We start from the raw sequence: 16,966 nt of genomic DNA, 5'->3' as shown, positions 1-16,966 counted from the left end.
GGGCTCCAGTCACAGACTTGTAACAATAAACTCGCGAATAAATACCTCACAAAATGTTCAATCTCACTAGAAACCAAACAAATACAAAGGAAACCAACTAGAAATCATTTCTCATCTACCTCACTAACAAAGATTTTAAAAAAGAAGTGATATCAAAGCCAGGAAACGGAAAGGTGGAAGACATGTTCATATACTGCTGCTAGGAAGTGATAAAGTATTTCTGGAAAGGGACTTGGCAATATGAGACAAGAACCTTACAATGTTTACACCCTTAGGCCAGAAATTCCCCTTTATGGAAACTTCCTAAGAAAAGAATCTCAAAAGCATAGTAAGATTTGTACATTAAAATATCATTATAATGTTTGAGATTTACTTCAAAATAATTCAGGAGGTGAGGAGTGAGCGGGTAAAAATGAAGCAAGACTGCCTTTAACCGGAAATTGCTGAAGCAGGGTGACAGAAGCAGGAGGGTAACTGTGACACTGCTCTCTCTTCCTCTGTATATGCTTCAAGTTTTCCATAAAAGTTTTTTAAAAAGTCATAAGCAATGAGCAGGAAACAACCCCAATGGCACATAGGAATGGCTAGGTATACTGTAGTATACACAAACACTGAAATATTACGTAGCCATTAAAAAATATCTTAAAATAACACTGAATGATATGGGGAAAATGCCATTGATACAATGTTAAATTAAAAAAAAGCAATGTTATATATATATATAGTATTTAAAAACACGTGGAAGGGCTGGCCCCATGGCCTAGTGGTGCACGCTCCACTTCGGTGGCCTGGGTTCAGATCCCAGGTGCAGACCTACACCACTCGTTGGCGGCCATGCTGTGGCAGCAACCCACGTACAACACAGAGCAAGATTGGCACAGATGTTAGCTCAGGGTGAATCTTGCTCAAGCAAAAAGAGGAAGATTGGCAAGAGATGTTGGCTCAGGGCAAATCTTCCTCACCAAAAAAAAAAAACCACACATGGAAAAAGAATGGAAGGAAAAATGGCAAAATGTCAGTCGTGACAGTTTATATCTATTTTTTTCACTACTTCTTTTTTAATATATTTGAACTCTTTTATTCCTACGAGGGACAGTGTATTTATTTTATGTTAAGAAAGAAGAGAGGATGTATAAGTCTAAGAATTTATCCATTTCTTCTAGATTGTCCAATTTGTTGGCATATAATTTCTCATAGTATTCTCTTATAATCCTCTGTATTTCCATGGTATCCGTTGTAATTTCTCCTCTTTCATTTCTAATTTTATTTACTTGAGCCTTTTCTCTTTTTTTCTTAGTTAGCCTGGCTAAGGGTTTGTCTATTTTGTTTATCTTCTCGAAGAACCAACTCTTTGTTTCATTAATCCTTTCTACTGTTTTTTTGGTCTCAATATCATTTATTTCTGCTCTGATTTTTATTATTTCTCTCCTTCTGCTGGCTTTGGGCTTTGTTTGTTCTTCTTTTTCTAGTTCTGTTAGGTGTAATTTGAGGTTGCTTATTTGGACTTTCTCTTGTTTGTTAAGGTGGGCTTGTATCGCTATGAGTTTCCCTCTCAGGACCGCTTTTGCTGCGTCCCATATGGTTTGATATGGCATGTTATCATTTTCGTTTGTTTCCAGATAGTTTTTGATTTCTCCTTTAATTTCATCAATGATCCATTGGTTGTTCAGTAGCATGTTGTTTAATCTCCACATTTTTGTCACTTTCCCAGTTTTTTTTTCCTGGTTCATTTCCAGTTTCATAGCCTTATGGTCTGAAAAGATGCTTGTCATGATTTCAATCTTCTTAAATTTATTGAGGCTTGCTTTGTTTCCCAACATATGGTCTATCCTAGAGAATGTTCCATGCGCGCTTGAGAAGAATGTGTAGTCAGCTGTTTTTGGGTGGAGTGCTCTGTATATGTCTACTAGGTCCATCTCGTCCAGTTTTTCATTTAAGTCTAATATTTCTTTATTAACTTTTTGTCTGGATGATCTATCCATTGCTGTAAGTGGGGTGTTAAGATCCCCTACTATTATTGTGTTGTTGATTTCTCCTTTTAGGTTTGTTAATAGTTGTTTTATGTACATTGGTGCTCCTATGTTGGGTGCATATATATTTATAAGTGATATGTCTTCTTGATGGAGTGTCCCTTTTATCATTATATATTTCCCTTCTTTGTCTTTCTTAACCTGTTTTATCTTGAAGTCTACTTTGTCTGATATGAGTATGGCAACACCTGCTTTCTTTTGTTTGCCATTAGCTTGGAGTATTGTCTTCCATCCTTTCACTCTGAGCCTGTGCTTGTCTTTAGTGCTAAGATGTGTTTCCTGAAGGCAGCATATTGTTGGGTCTTGCTTTTTAATCCATCCTGCCACTCTGTATCTTTTGATTGGAGAGTTCAATCCATTTACATTTAGGGTAATTATTGAAATATGAGGGTTGAATGTTGCTGTTTTGTCACTTATTTTCTGGTTCTTTTGCATTTCCTTTGTTTCTTGTCCCATTTGTTTTGGACTGCCAATTCAGTTTGGTTGTTCTGTCTTATGATTCTTCTAGTTTTCTCTTTGTTTATCATATGTGGTTTTAATTTGATTATTTGTTTAGTGGTTACCTTGAGGTTTGGGCGAAAAATCTTCTGTATGAGATAGTCCATTATCTGATAGCCTCCTATTTCCTTATACTAAGTCAATTCAGTCACTTTCCTCTTCCCCTTCTAAGTTGCTCTTGTTATACCTTATTCTATCTTGTGTTGTGGCTGTGTGTTTACAGTGATGAGGTTAAATTTATTTTTGGTGAATTTCTTCCTTTGATCTTTGAGTTTAGTATTTAAGTGGTTGCTAACCTATTCCGGTAAAGATCTACTATTTCTCTGATTTTGTCTACCTACTTTTCTCCTTACTCCAAGCTTTGTGTTCCCTTTCTCTTCTTGTTCTTTGCAACAACATGGATGGGCCTGGAGCGTATTATGTTAAGTGAAATAAGCCAGAAAGAGAAAGACAAACACTGTATGATCTCACTCATATGTGGAATATAAACCAACACACGGACAGAGAAAACTGGACTGTGGTTACCCGGGAAGTGGGGGTGGGGGGTGGGCACAAGGGGTGAAGGGAGTCATATATGGGGTGATGGACAAACAAAAATGTACAACCCAAAATTTCACAATGTTAGAAACCATTAAAATATCAATAAAAAAAAAAAAAAAGAAATGTATCATATGTCTAAATGTAAAAAAAAAATAAAATTAAATAAAATAAAAAATAAAATTAAAAAAAAAAAAAGAAAGAAGAGAGGAGGAAAGAGGAATATCCACTGTTCCACATTAAACAAACTGGTCCAAGGCAGATGAGGGCCCTCCCACTGAGACAGAAAGCCTCAAGTGGACATCATGTGCCCTGGCTGCCGTCGTCATGCCTGCTCCTGTTCCATCCAAAAAGTGACCGAGTTACAAAAATCAACCAATCCAATTGGAAAAAAAAAAGACTACTTCCCCAGAACCATCAGCATAGTGTCCAAACCAAATAGTACTTTTTGTCTTTATTGATAAGAGTCCTGACCAAAGCTTTCACAAGATGAAGACAAATGCACAACAGAAGGGAATTATTAGGGCTAGTAGGAGTCCCTGCTAGACATATAGGGCAAACTATGATATATCAGGCTTGCCCAGGATAGATATCCAATATCACATAAAAATATTTTACTACATTTAAACACCTGAACATCTACTTGGCATTCTTCACTAAAGCATCTTCAATAATCACAAAGGAAAACTGTGTCCACTTTAGGGCAGTGGACTCCCAAGTGCAGCAAGAGCACTTTAAGGACGTGCAAACTAATTCACCGCGTTAGAAAGAAGGCCCCTCTGTGACCATGACACAGGAAGGACTGGCTCTGTTACCCTGCATCATACTACACACACAGCCTCCTGAGGCCAGAGCATGAGCTCTCAGCATGGAAGGGCTGAGGGGCACTCTCACTGGTTTTTCACTTTCAATCATTCTGATGTATCCCCACTGACTTATATGAGCATCAAGTGGATTTACAGGTAACTAAAATAATTCTTAAGGAGTTACAGGTGATGACAGAGCCACTTAAAGGAGGAAAGGCTGGGGTAGGCCAAAGCCAGGCCACCTGTAAACTGATGGTACAGTAAGAAACAGGATACAGAAAGAAGAGTGGCTTCAAAAGAATCTTACAACAAATTCATGTATTAGCAAAAATGCTAACAATGCAACATAGTAAGTTAGAAGAAAATGGGAGAACTGTTACTTCTACTATGAGACCTTCATCAATTGTATTATAAATGAGATTAAAAAGACAAGCTAACCAGATATGATAAATTAGACACACGATGTGACCCTATGACCTAAAAGTATCATGAGCCAGAGTATAATAACTGTTGACAATAAAAAGCCATCACAATCTTAAGACTTTAAAAAATTAAGCACAAAGAACGATCTTGACATTTAGTGAGAAGAGCAAGTATTTTTAAACTGTTAATAAAAAAAATAAAAATTTAGGAGCACATAATGTATGGTGACGAATGGCAACTAGACTTTTGGTGGTGAACACGATGCAGTCTACACAGAAGTCAAAATATAATGACGCATACCTGAAATTTATATAACATTACAAACCAATGTGACTTCAATAAAAAAAATAAAAAATTTAGTATTTCACTTTAATCTTTGGCTTTTAATTTCTATTTAACCTATGTTTTATAATGTTCAAAATATATTGGTAGAGTGATATATACGTATATTATGTATGTATATATACACATTAGGTTTTAAACTTTTATTCTTATTTATCTGAATATTTGTTATATTTGAGTATGCTTATCTTTAAGCTTATCTCTGAATACTCCCAAAAAGTGAATTCCAGATCCAATATGCAAAATATTAACATCCAAATGTTAAGTACCCTCAGAATAAGTTTTACTTCTGTGTTACTGGGTTCACAAACTCAATACTTGCTAGAGTGCCTTGGACATAGGAGGAACTAAAACATGCGCTTCAAAGGGTTTACTGCTTGAGTTACAAGTTATCAGGGAATGTACTAACAGATTACACAGTCAGTTCTTTGTCCATTTAAAAAATAATTCGGTGATGTCAGTGTCATGGCGGAGTGAGCTTTCCCATAAACTCTTCCCCTGATAAGATACAACAAAAGGAACAGTCACAGACCAACAACGGACTCCCAGACAGCAAAAAGCAAGATTGGAAAGATCCACACTGCCGCACATCTGAAAGTGGAACGTGCTGGGGCCCCCAGAGGAAGTGAGGAGAGGTAAGGAGAACTCCTCTCCCTCCCCATCAGATCAGCGATCCTGGTCCGCGCGGCTCCCACAGAGCGGGGAGGGGCGGCCCTCTTCGGGGAAACCGTAGCTCTTCGGGATCTGTCAGCCAGTGGGAAACTCCCACACAGAGGACTCAGAACTGCTATGGGGTACCATCAACATCTGAGCACGCCAGGAGAGCGGATAACGAGGGGCGAATGAGAAGCCCCCCACACCAGAGACCCAGCGGGCAAAATAGAGAGCACGCCCCACTCCCCGCAAGCCGGACACTGCAGCTCAGCCGACCAGACCAGACCAAGCGACTGGCAGATCTCAGCGAACAGCCCCCGCAGATCGAAGCGAACAGCCCCCGCAGAGCACAGGGGCTCAGATTACACAGCCCTTTACCCCCACACAGTGGCAGCGGGTGGAAACTGCAACCAGATATTTCCAGGATGAGGAAAAACAAAGCCAATACAGGAACCACAATGTAAAGGTACATGAAATCACCAGACCAGAAGGAAAATGACAAGCACCCAGAAACCAACCCTAAAGACACAGAAATCCATAACCTAAATGACCAAGATTTCAAAATAGCTATCAGAAAAAAACTCAACGAAATAAGAGACAACACAAACAATTCAATGAGATTAGGAGTTTCTTCACAAAAGAGATTGAAATCATAAAGAAAAACCAATCAGTGCTGATGGAGATGAAGAACACAATGGAGGAGATAAAGGAGAATCTGGAATCTTTAAAGAACAGAGCTGACAATATGGAGGAAAGAATTAGCATTATAGAGGATAGGAATACAGATATGCTCCAGATGAAAGAGGAGAAAGAACGAAGACTAAAAAGAAATGAAGAAAGTCTCCGAGAAATATCTGACTCTATTAGGAAATGTAACATAAGAATTATAGGTATCCTGAGGGAGAAGAGAGGGAAAGAGGAATAGAGAGCCTATTCAAGGAAATAATAGCTGAGAACTTCTCAAATCTGGGGAAGGAGCAGGAAATACCAGTAAGTGAAGCCAACAGATCATCTAAATATGTCAACAGGCAAAGGCCCACTCCACGACATCTAGTGGTAAGGCTGGCCAAAGTCAATGACAAAGAAACAATACTAAGGGCAGCTAGACAAAAACAAAAAATAACGCACAAAGGAACTCCCATCAGGCTTTCACCAGATTTCCCAACAGAAACTTTACAGGCTAGGAGAGACTGGAATGATATATTCAAAATACTGAATGACAAAAACTTTCAGCCAAGAATACTCTATCCAGCAAAAATATCCTTCAAATATGATGGAGAAATAGTAACTTTCCCAGATAAACAAAAGCTAAGAGAGTTCATGGCCACGAGACCCACACTACAAGAAATACTCAAGAAGGCCCTCAGGCCTGAAAAAAAGAAGAGAAAGGGAATACAAAGTTTGGAGCAAGGAGAAAAACAGGGAGACAAACACAGAAAAATAGGAGATCTTTATCAGAATAGGTTAGCAACCGCTTAAATACCAAAATCAAAGATCAAAGGAAGGAATTCACCAAAAATAAATTTAACCTCATCACTGTAAACACACACCCACAACACAAGATAGAATAATGTATAACAAGAACCACTTAGAAGGGGAAGAGGAAGGAGATTGAATTGACTTAGTATAAGGAAATAGGAGGCCATCAGATAATGGACTATCTCATACACAAGATTTCTTACACAAACCTCATGGTAACCACTAAACAAATAATCAAAACAATATCACATATTTGATAAACAAAGAGAAAACTAGAAGAGTCATAAGACAGAACAACCAAACTGAATTGGCAGTCTGAAACAAATGGGACAAGAAACAAAGGAAATGCAAAAGAACCGGAAAATAAGCGACAAAACAGCAACATTAAGCCCTCATATATCAATAATTACCCTAAATGTAAATAGATTGAACTCTCCAATCAAAAGATACAGAGTGGCAGGATGGATTAAAAAGCAAGACCCAACAATATGCTGCCTCCAGGAAACACATCTCAGCTCTAAAGACAAACAGGCTCAGAGTGAAAGGATGGAAGACAATACTCCAAGCTAATGGCAAACAAAAGAAAGCAGGTGTTGCCATACTCATATCAGACAAAGTAGACTTCAAGATAAAACAGGTTAAGAAGGACAAAGAAGGGAAATATATAATGATAAAAGGGACACTCCACCAAGAAGACATATCACTTATAAATATATATGCACCCAACATAAGAGCACCAATGTACATAAAGCAACTATTAACAAACCTAAAAGGAGACATTAACAACAACACAATAATAGTAGGGGATCTTAATACCCCACTTACATCAATGGATAGATCACCCAGACAAAAAGTCAATAAAGAAATAGTAGACTTAAATGAAAAACTGGATGAGATGGACCTAGTAGACATATACAGAGCGCTCCATCCAAAAACAGCTGACTACACATTCTTCTCAAGCACGCATGGAACATTCTCAAGGATAGACCATATGTTGGGAAACAAAGCAAGCCTCAATAAATTTAAGAAGATTGAAATCATGACAAGCATCTTTTCAGACCATAATGCTATGAAACTGGAAATGAACCAGGAAAAAAAAACTGGGAAAGTGACAAAAATGTGGAGATTAAACAACATGCTACTGAACAACCAATGGATCATTGATGAAATTAAAGGAGAAATCAAAAACTATCTGGAAACAAACGAAAATGAAAATATGCCATACCAAACCATATGGGATGCAGCAAAAGCGGTGCTGAGAGGGAAACTCATAGCGATACAAGCCCACCTTAACAAACAAGAGAAAGTCCAAATAAGCAACCTCAAATTACACCTAACAGAATTAGAAAAAGAAGAACAAACAAAGCCCAAAGTCAGCAGAAGGAGAGAAATAATAAAAATCGGAGCAGAAATAAATGAAATTGAGACCAAAAAAACAGTAGAAAGGATTAATGAAACAAAGAGATGGTTCTTTGAGAAGATAAACAAAATCGACAAACCCTTAGCCAGGCTTTCTAAGAAAAAAAGAGAAAAGGCTCAAGTAAATAAAATTAGAAATGAAATGGATACCACGGAAATACAGAGGATTATAAGAGAATACTATGAGAAATTATATGCCAACAAATTGGACAATCTAGAAGAAATGGATAAATTCTTAGACTCATACAACCTCCCAAAACTGAACCAAGAAGAAATGCAGAATCTGAATAGACCAATCAGAAGTAAAGAGATTGAAACAATAATCAAAAAGCTCCCAAAAAATAGAAGTCCAGGACCAGATAGCTTCTCCGGTGAATTTTACCAAACATTCAAAGAACATTTAATACCCATCCTTCTCAAACTATTCCAAAAAATAGAGGAAGGTGGAACACTTCCTAAATCATTCTACGAGGCCAACATCACCCTGATACCAAAGCCAGACAAAGACAATACAAAGAAGGAAAATTACAGGCCAATATCGCTGATGAACATAGATGCAAAAATCCTCAACAAAATATTGGCAAACCAATACAGCAATATATTAAAAAGATTATACATCATGATCAAGTGGGATTTATACCAGGGACACAGGGATGGTTCAACATCTGCAAATCAATCAACGTGATACACCACATCAACAAAACAAATAAAAACCACATGGTCGGGGCCGGCCCGGTGGCGCAAGCGGTTGAGTGCGCGCGCTCCGCTGCGGCGGCCCGGGGTTCGCTGGTTCGGATCCCGGGCGCGCACCGACGCACTGCTTGGTAAGCCATGCTGTGGCGGCGTCCCATGTAAAGTGGAGGAAGATGGGCACCGATGTTAGCCCAGGGCCGTCTTCCTCAGCAAAAAAAAAAAAAAAAAAAAGAGGAGGATTGGCGGATGTTAGCTCAGGGCTGATCTCCTCACCAAAAAAAAAAAAAAAAAAAAAAAAAAACCACATGGTCATCTCAATAGACGCAGCAAAGGCATTTGACAAGATACAACATACATTTATGATAAAAACTCTCAACAAAATGGGAATAGAAGGAAAGTACCTCAACACAATAAAGGCTATTTATGACAAGCCCACAGCCAACATCATACTCGTGGGGAAAGACTGAAAGCCATTCCTCTGAGAATAGGAACGAGGCAGGGCTGCCCACTGTCACCACTGGAGGTTCAACATAGTACTGGAGGTTTTGGCCAGAGCAATTAAGCAAGAAGAAGGAATAAAAGGAATCCAAATGGGTAACGAAGAAGTGAAACTCTCACTATTTGCAGATGACATGATTTTATATATAGAAAACCCTAAAGAATCCGTGGGAAAACTATTAGAAATAATCAACAACTACAGCAAAGTCGCAGGGTACAAAATCAATCTACAAAAATCAGTTGCATTTCTGTATGCTAATAACGAACTAACAGAAAGAGAGCTCAAAAAGATAACACCATTCACAATTGCATCAAAAAGAATAAAATATCTAGGAATAAATCTTACCAAGGAGGTGAAAGACCTATACAATGAAAACTACAAGACATTATTGAAAGAAATCGATGATGACATAAAGAAATGGAAAGACATCCCATGCATATGGATTGGAAGAATAAACATAGTTAAAACGTCTATATTACCTAAAGGAATCTACAGATTCAAGGCAATCCCAATCACATTCTTCACGGAAACAGAAAAAATAATACTAAAATTCATATGGGGCAACAAAAGACCCCAAATAGCTAAAGCAATCCTAAGAAAAAAGAACAAAGTAGGAGGCATCACAATCCCTGACTTCAAAACATACTACAAAGCAATAGTAATCAAAAACAGCATGGTACTGGTACAAAAACAGACACACAGATCAATGGAACAGAACTCAAAGCCCAGAAATAAAAACACACATATATGGAGAGCTAATTTTCGACAAAGGAGCTAAGAACATACAATGGAGAAAGGAAAGTCTCTTCAATAAATGGTGTTAGGAAAACTGGACAGCCACATGCAAAAGAATGAAAGTGGACTATCTGCTATGCCCATTCACAAAAATCAACTCAAAATGGATCAAAGACCTGAAGGTGAGACCTGAAACTATAAAACTCACAGAAGAAAATATAGGCAACACACTATTTGACATTGGTCATAAAGGAATCTTTTCAGATGACATGCCTACCCAGACTAGGGAAACTTAAAGAAAAAATAAACAAGTGGGACTTTATCAGATTAAAGAGCTTCTACAAGAGAAACGAAACCAGAATCAAGATGAACAGACAACCCACCAGCTGGGAGAGAATATTTGCAAAACATACATCTGACAAGGGGTTGATCTCCGTAATATATAAAGAACTCACACAACTGAACAACAAAAAAACAAACAACCCGATCAAAAAGTGGGCAGAGAAAATGAACAGACACTTCTCCAAAGAAGATATACAGATGGCCAATAGGCACATGAAAAGATGTTCAACATCACTAATCATCAGGGAAATGCAAAGCAAAACAACACTAAGATATCACCTCATGCCTATTAGAATGGATATAATCACCAAGACAAAAAAACAACAAATGTTGGAGAGGATGTGGAGAAACAGGAACCCTCATACACAGCTGGTGGGAATGCAAACTGGTACAGCCTCTATGGAAAACGGTATGGAGATTCCTCAAAGAATTAAAAATAGAGATGCCCTATGATCCAGCTATCCCACTACTGGGAATCTATCCAACAAACATGAAATCAACAATCCAAAGAGGCTTATGAACCCCTATGTTCATTGCAGCATTATTCACTATAGCCAAGAAGTGAAAGCCACCTAAGTGCCCCTCAACTGACGATTGGATCAAGAAAATGTGGTATATATATACAATGGAATACTGTTCAGCCATAAAAAAAGACAAAATTGCCCCATTTGCAACAACATGGATGGGCCTGGAGGGTATTATGCTAAGTGAAGTAAAGCCAGAAAGAGAAAGACAAACACTGTATGATCTCACTCTTATGTGGAATATAAACCAACAGAGAAAGCTGTATTGTGGTTACCAGGGGCAATGGGGGTGGGGGGTGGGCACAAGGGGTGAAGGGACACATATATATGGTGATGGACAAACAAAAATGTACAACCCAAAATTTCACAATGTTAAAAACTATTAAAACATCAATTAAAAAATAAAAAATAATAATTCATTTCACAAAATTTTAATCTATACCCAACTTTCCAGTAACACATCCCATGCATAAGATGTATTCCTATATTTTAAGTGCAATTAAACAAGCATCATTTAGTTTCAAGAAGACCTATATTTCTTACCTTTTTGCCAGACAGTAAATCTTCTCCAAGTAAATCATCTTCAAGTTCACTGGGGAGAAAAAGAGACAGGCCAATGTATTACTCCTATTACACTACAAAGTTTGTAGATCACTGGGAAATTTATACAGGACTTCAGGGTTTGCGTCCTTTCACGTTAAGTTTGCAATACTTTCCTTTGTTTTTATTAATAATGAAAACGTAATTTCAAATACATAGGAAACTTGTGGTATTAAACATTACCAAACATTACATTAAGTATGGGAAATATACTTAATGGAAACATACCAAACATTAAGTATGGGAGGCTTTGCTATAGGAAGTGGCTCTCACCAGACTTCTAATCTTAGTTTTTTACCTCAATGTGAGATCTTAATTTCTTTGGACCTGTTCAGTAGTCAGTAAAAGACAAAACTACAATAAGTAACAGTGATGCTTTCTCCTACCTTTAAAAATGCATGATGAAATAGGAAAAGATGCCCAATATCATTAACCAGGAAAATTAAAAACCAAAGCCAGTGAGAGAACGTTTGACACTCATCAAACTGCAAAAACTGAAAAAATTAAAAAATGAAAAATCAGTGCTGATGAGGACACACAAGTGAATCATAATAACTACGGGTTATCTCTGTATAAAGCACAGGTCCTCAGTCATCTGCAGTTCTGTCGGCACGTTTATGTTCTGAAACGATCAGGAGCAGGTTTTTTCACAACTAAAACAAAAACCCTCAGCAGCTCAGAAAGCTGAAGATGTGTATGCATTTTTTATTATTATTTTTTGATTGTTGAAGATGGCTACCACTAAATTATGTTCTTAGTGCTGAGGAAACCAATCTCTTAAAAGCAAATGTCTTTAAGGACCAACATCTAGAAGGAAGAAACACAACTAGACTATAATTCTAGGTGCAAATGCCAGTGCAGTTTAACTACACCAATATTCTTATTAGGATTGTTACTCTTTATAGGGGCCCTGGTGATAAATTTCTAGGTTCTATAGGTTTCGAGCACTATTTTACCCTAAAACCATGTTTACTTTTAGTATACGACTTTGCAGAATACCAGGATATCCAGAAATGCACATATGAAGTTATAACAGAAATGTGTTTCTATATAATACCTTTGAGAACTAGAAACAATTCAACAAATCATTTCATTCATGCACTGAATATCTTTTTTGTTTTTTTAAGTTACCCTACACAAATCTTATACCCTCATTTTATAGATACAGAGAATAAGAACAAGTGATTAAATAATTTGCCCAAGGTCACACAGCAGTGACAGATCCAAGACAAAAAACTTAGCTCGAGAAAAAAAATCTTTCACAGACCTACATGAGTAAGACAGTTATTAGAGAATAACATATAACTCCTAACATTTTCAATCATAAACCATCTAATCATCTTTCAGATACAATTTTGGTATCTTCAGCGTTCAATCACCCTCCATGGGTGAGGAAAGAACTGCTATTTAGTCACAATATTTACAATAACCGCATTTGAGAATTTGATTCCAGATGACCAAAAAATAGAAGCAGCCCTTTCAAGACAAGCACCTCTCTAGACCATCACTCTAAGTGACTGAAAATGGAAGGTAATCCCATTTGCCCAGTGGACACTAACTGAGAAGAACTCATTTAAAACTATAATACGAACAGGTGTTGGTAATTATACAAGCAAAAATTCAGAAAATATCTGTACCTTTTGGTACAGATATTAGTTTTTTGGTGAAAAGACAAGTATATGGAAATAAGAAACCTGTCTTAGATGACTACCTATTTCTTCTAAACAAAAACATTTTTAAAAGAAGATAACTGAAAACCATATCAGTTATAAATGAGCGAAGTGTATAGAGATGGAGAATAGCTGTTTCCATGACTAGCCAAGGCAACAACACAAAAGAAGAAAGCAGGATGGGAGACAGAAGGATTAAGTCCATATGACTACAACTAGCATAAATTGCAGCTCGGGAAATCGCAAACATCCAGTCACTACACTACGTGCCAGGAACCGTTCTAAGCGTTTTACCTGTATTAGCTTTTTCGTTGACATAAGCATCTCATCTGGTGGATACTTACATCATCCCCCATTTTTCAAATGTGAAAACAGAGACACTGAGATGTTACATAATTGGCCCAAGGTCACCCAGCTAGAAGTAGCAAAACCGGTAGGAGACTGAGCTGGTCTGGCTCCAGAGCCCAAATCCTAACTACTCTGCACACACTCCACAAACACTAAACATATGATTCTCTATTGTCATCAAAAAGCTAGACCCTTACAAAAGATATAAACAAAAGGGAAGAAATTTATAAAATATAGAACACTACCAAAATTACACCATCGCCAAAAACAACAATGAATTAATGGAAGTGACTGGCCCACATAGAGTCTTTTCAGAGAGGTGAGTATGAATGCTCCCTGACAATAATGGTAACAGTGTTAGGAAATGAAAGAAGCACCACAATGACGAAGAGGTTTCCTGCATTCAACTGCAGAACTCCCTAAAGATTTCACCAATAATCACTAAGTAAGAACAACCTCTTTGGCAGGTATTTCTTACCAAAGATTAGGGACAATCAGCTCTTTGAAAGTAAGTATATTTTTACTGATAAACAGAAGTATACTGAAAGGCTTTCTCAGGAAACAAGAATTTTGTTGTCAGCCACATGGCCACAGTCTTTCAAAGTCAGAAATGTAAGTGACAACGAACACTGCACTTGAGTCCATCGTCTCTGTGGGCCTCCCCCGCCTCCATGCGCCCCCTCCGGTCTCTGCCGGCTCCGGGCCCTGGAAAGTGTCTCTGGGAAAGGTTCCCACCAGCTCTCCTGGCCTTTGCTTCGGGACAGGCTCAGCCCATGGGAGGCCCCAACAGAATGTCACAAAGCAAGCAGGAGGAGAGACTGCCCCCTCCCTTACACCTGCACAGCTCCAGTAATGCCAGTTCCCACCTGCAGCTCTCCCTGGGCTCTAGGACACCACTGTTCCCCTTCAGACCTCTGCTACCATCTGGAAGCCGCACCAACTCTTACTGCTTCTTTAACCCTGCCATGAGATGATTTTCAGTAAAACCTTTTGTCTCTTTCCTGCCTGGATATAGACTAATACATACTTATCTTTCAAAAAAACTTAAAAACTTGAGGTGTTGGTTCAGCAATGACATCATGTTCTTCCAAATGCACCATTAACGCAACATGCTAGCAAGAGCTGTGCATAACAATTTCCGACTCGCTCCTCTACTTAACTTTCAAATTTCTCCCCTTATTATCCAGTAGACATAAGAGGCTGTTTTTTGCTTTAAAAATATCAAATAAAGAAATACATATGATACAGAAGGAAAAAAAGAGAAATACACATGATTCATATGCAAACATGCATTGAAGATGAGTGAAGAAAGGAGGAGCTTGTTCATAAGCAACGCTGGGATGAGTGCTATTCACACCAGGAAAAACAAGAAAACTAGAACCTTGTCTCAGACCATAACCAAAACTCAATGCATCACAGCAGAAAGCCAACTAATGTCATGACAATCGGAATAAATTCCTACTGAACAAATATTGGGGCAATTCGAACATCAATAAGAACAACAACTACAATGGATTAAAAAACACATGCAATATTTAAATCTATGAGGCCAAAATGGTTCAAAAACAAAACTCACCTCTGGAGGATGCTAAGAAACTGATCCATTATTTTGAAAACTGGCAAATAAAAGTAAAGAATCAAGCACTTATTCTGTACCTCAGAGGAACCAAGTCGTTTACACAAGTATCACAGCTAACAGAAAAAGAAGGAATGACAGAATTAGAATATCACCACTTAGATCATCCAACAGCTGATAACATCACAGAAAGAAGTAAACTAGACACTGTGTAGCTCCTCACAGAGGTACACACACCACCACCTATGTCAGAGCCCCCTAATCCTGCCCAAATTCAAACCTGAATCTGGTCAACCTCTAGATCTAACTGTTAATCTACGGAAAATGCAAGAGATGAAAGAACATACTAAAAACACTTCAGGGGATGCAATCAGAAAAAATTCTACAAGACAAACCACCTTGTTTCTTCAACAAAAACTGCAGGGAACTAAAAAAACATGTGGGGAGAACCTATGGATGAAACAATACTTAAAAGACATACCAATCAATTACAATATATGGCTCTCATTTACTCTGCAGTTCAAAGTATAAAAGAGCACCCAGACACATCTCCACACTGTGTGTGTGATATACTAATATATCTGTGAGACCATCAGGGAAATGGGAACACTAACAAGACATCAATTTGAAGGGATTTCTTTTCGAGATAAGTCTATTGTGGCTACACCTGTAAATCCTTTATATTTTAGAGAGATACAATCTAAAATATTTTCAGACGACATGATGCCTGTGATTTGAAGACTGCAGAGATTATAAGTAAAACATGATTGGCTATGTACTGATAACTGAAGCTGAATGATGGTACACTGGGTGCCCTGTACTATTCTTTCACATATGCTTCAAATTCTCAGTAAGTTAAAAATCACTCAATTTAATCAACTTCACGCAGATTATACACCTAACTGTAAAAAAAAGAAACCAAAAAACACTTTAACACTTTCATAAGAACACACAGGACATACCAGAATAAAGGATAGGGAACAATTTCTTAAGGATTAAAAGCAGAAAGCACCCTGACCAACATCACCTGTCTCCTGAAATGACACCCTCAGAAAGGCCACAATGTCGCCACAGAGCATTCCCGCCCAAACGCACAACCTGAATCTAGTCCTGAGGAAACACCAGAGAACCCATATTGAGGGCTAATCTACAAAACAACAGCCTGTCCTCTTCACAAACGTCAGTCATAAAACACAAAGGCTACAGAATTCTTCCAGATGAAGAAATAGAGAGGAAAAAATGCCACGTGTGACACTGAACTGAATCCTAGACCAGAAAATACGAAACTCATTTTTGGCTATAAAGGACATTATTGGGACAACTGACAAAACTTGAACAACCACTGCGGGGGATCAAAATTGGCCACCCCAAAATGTGTCTCCTTGCCTTCACAGAACAAAAGACTGAAAGAAACTTTGACCTTCTCCCTAACTGCCTAAAAGAATTTAAGACAACAGGCCTGTACCCAGGACAGGCTGTCACCATAGATAACTCTGGGCAGATTGTGAGGGTCCTTGCTGAGCCCATTCTTATCTACTAAACATTTGCTTTTCCATTTCCAGGTGAGCTGCCTTGCTCCCCTTTGAAGTCCCAAACTACTACCCCCAACATCCTCCTTTGTCTTCAGCTGAAGATGATATTTAAACGCAGCTTCAGCCATTCTGGTGAGTTGCTCAGTTTTCCTGGGTTTCTCCCACATATACATGTTATAAAGCTTTCTTTGATTTTCTCCTGTTACTGTCTCATGTGAATTTAATTCACAGCCCAGCCAAAAGGACCTAGAGGGTAGAG

The 16,966-nt window shown here is 38.1% G+C and overlaps 1 protein-coding gene across 3 annotated transcripts in view; it reads right to left on the bottom strand.

Moving 5' to 3' along the window:
- Positions 1 to 16,966, bottom strand: part of RBM33 (RNA binding motif protein 33) — a 163,178-nt gene that overhangs the window by 105,403 nt on the left and 40,809 nt on the right. For all 3 annotated transcript variants that reach the window (XM_058533975.1, XM_058533981.1, XM_058533991.1), the window contains exon 3: positions 11,525 to 11,573. In XM_058533975.1, the coding sequence (XP_058389958.1) occupies positions 11,525 to 11,573 (49 nt within the window). The remainder of the gene's footprint in view (positions 1 to 11,524; positions 11,574 to 16,966) is intronic.

This window comes from Diceros bicornis, chromosome 3 (genome assembly GCF_020826845.1).
Source record: "Diceros bicornis minor isolate mBicDic1 chromosome 3, mDicBic1.mat.cur, whole genome shotgun sequence".
NCBI classification, from domain to species: domain Eukaryota; kingdom Metazoa; phylum Chordata; class Mammalia; order Perissodactyla; family Rhinocerotidae; genus Diceros; species Diceros bicornis.
Note: the sequence above shows the minus strand (reverse complement) of the source record. Positions and strands in the feature narration are given on the sequence as shown.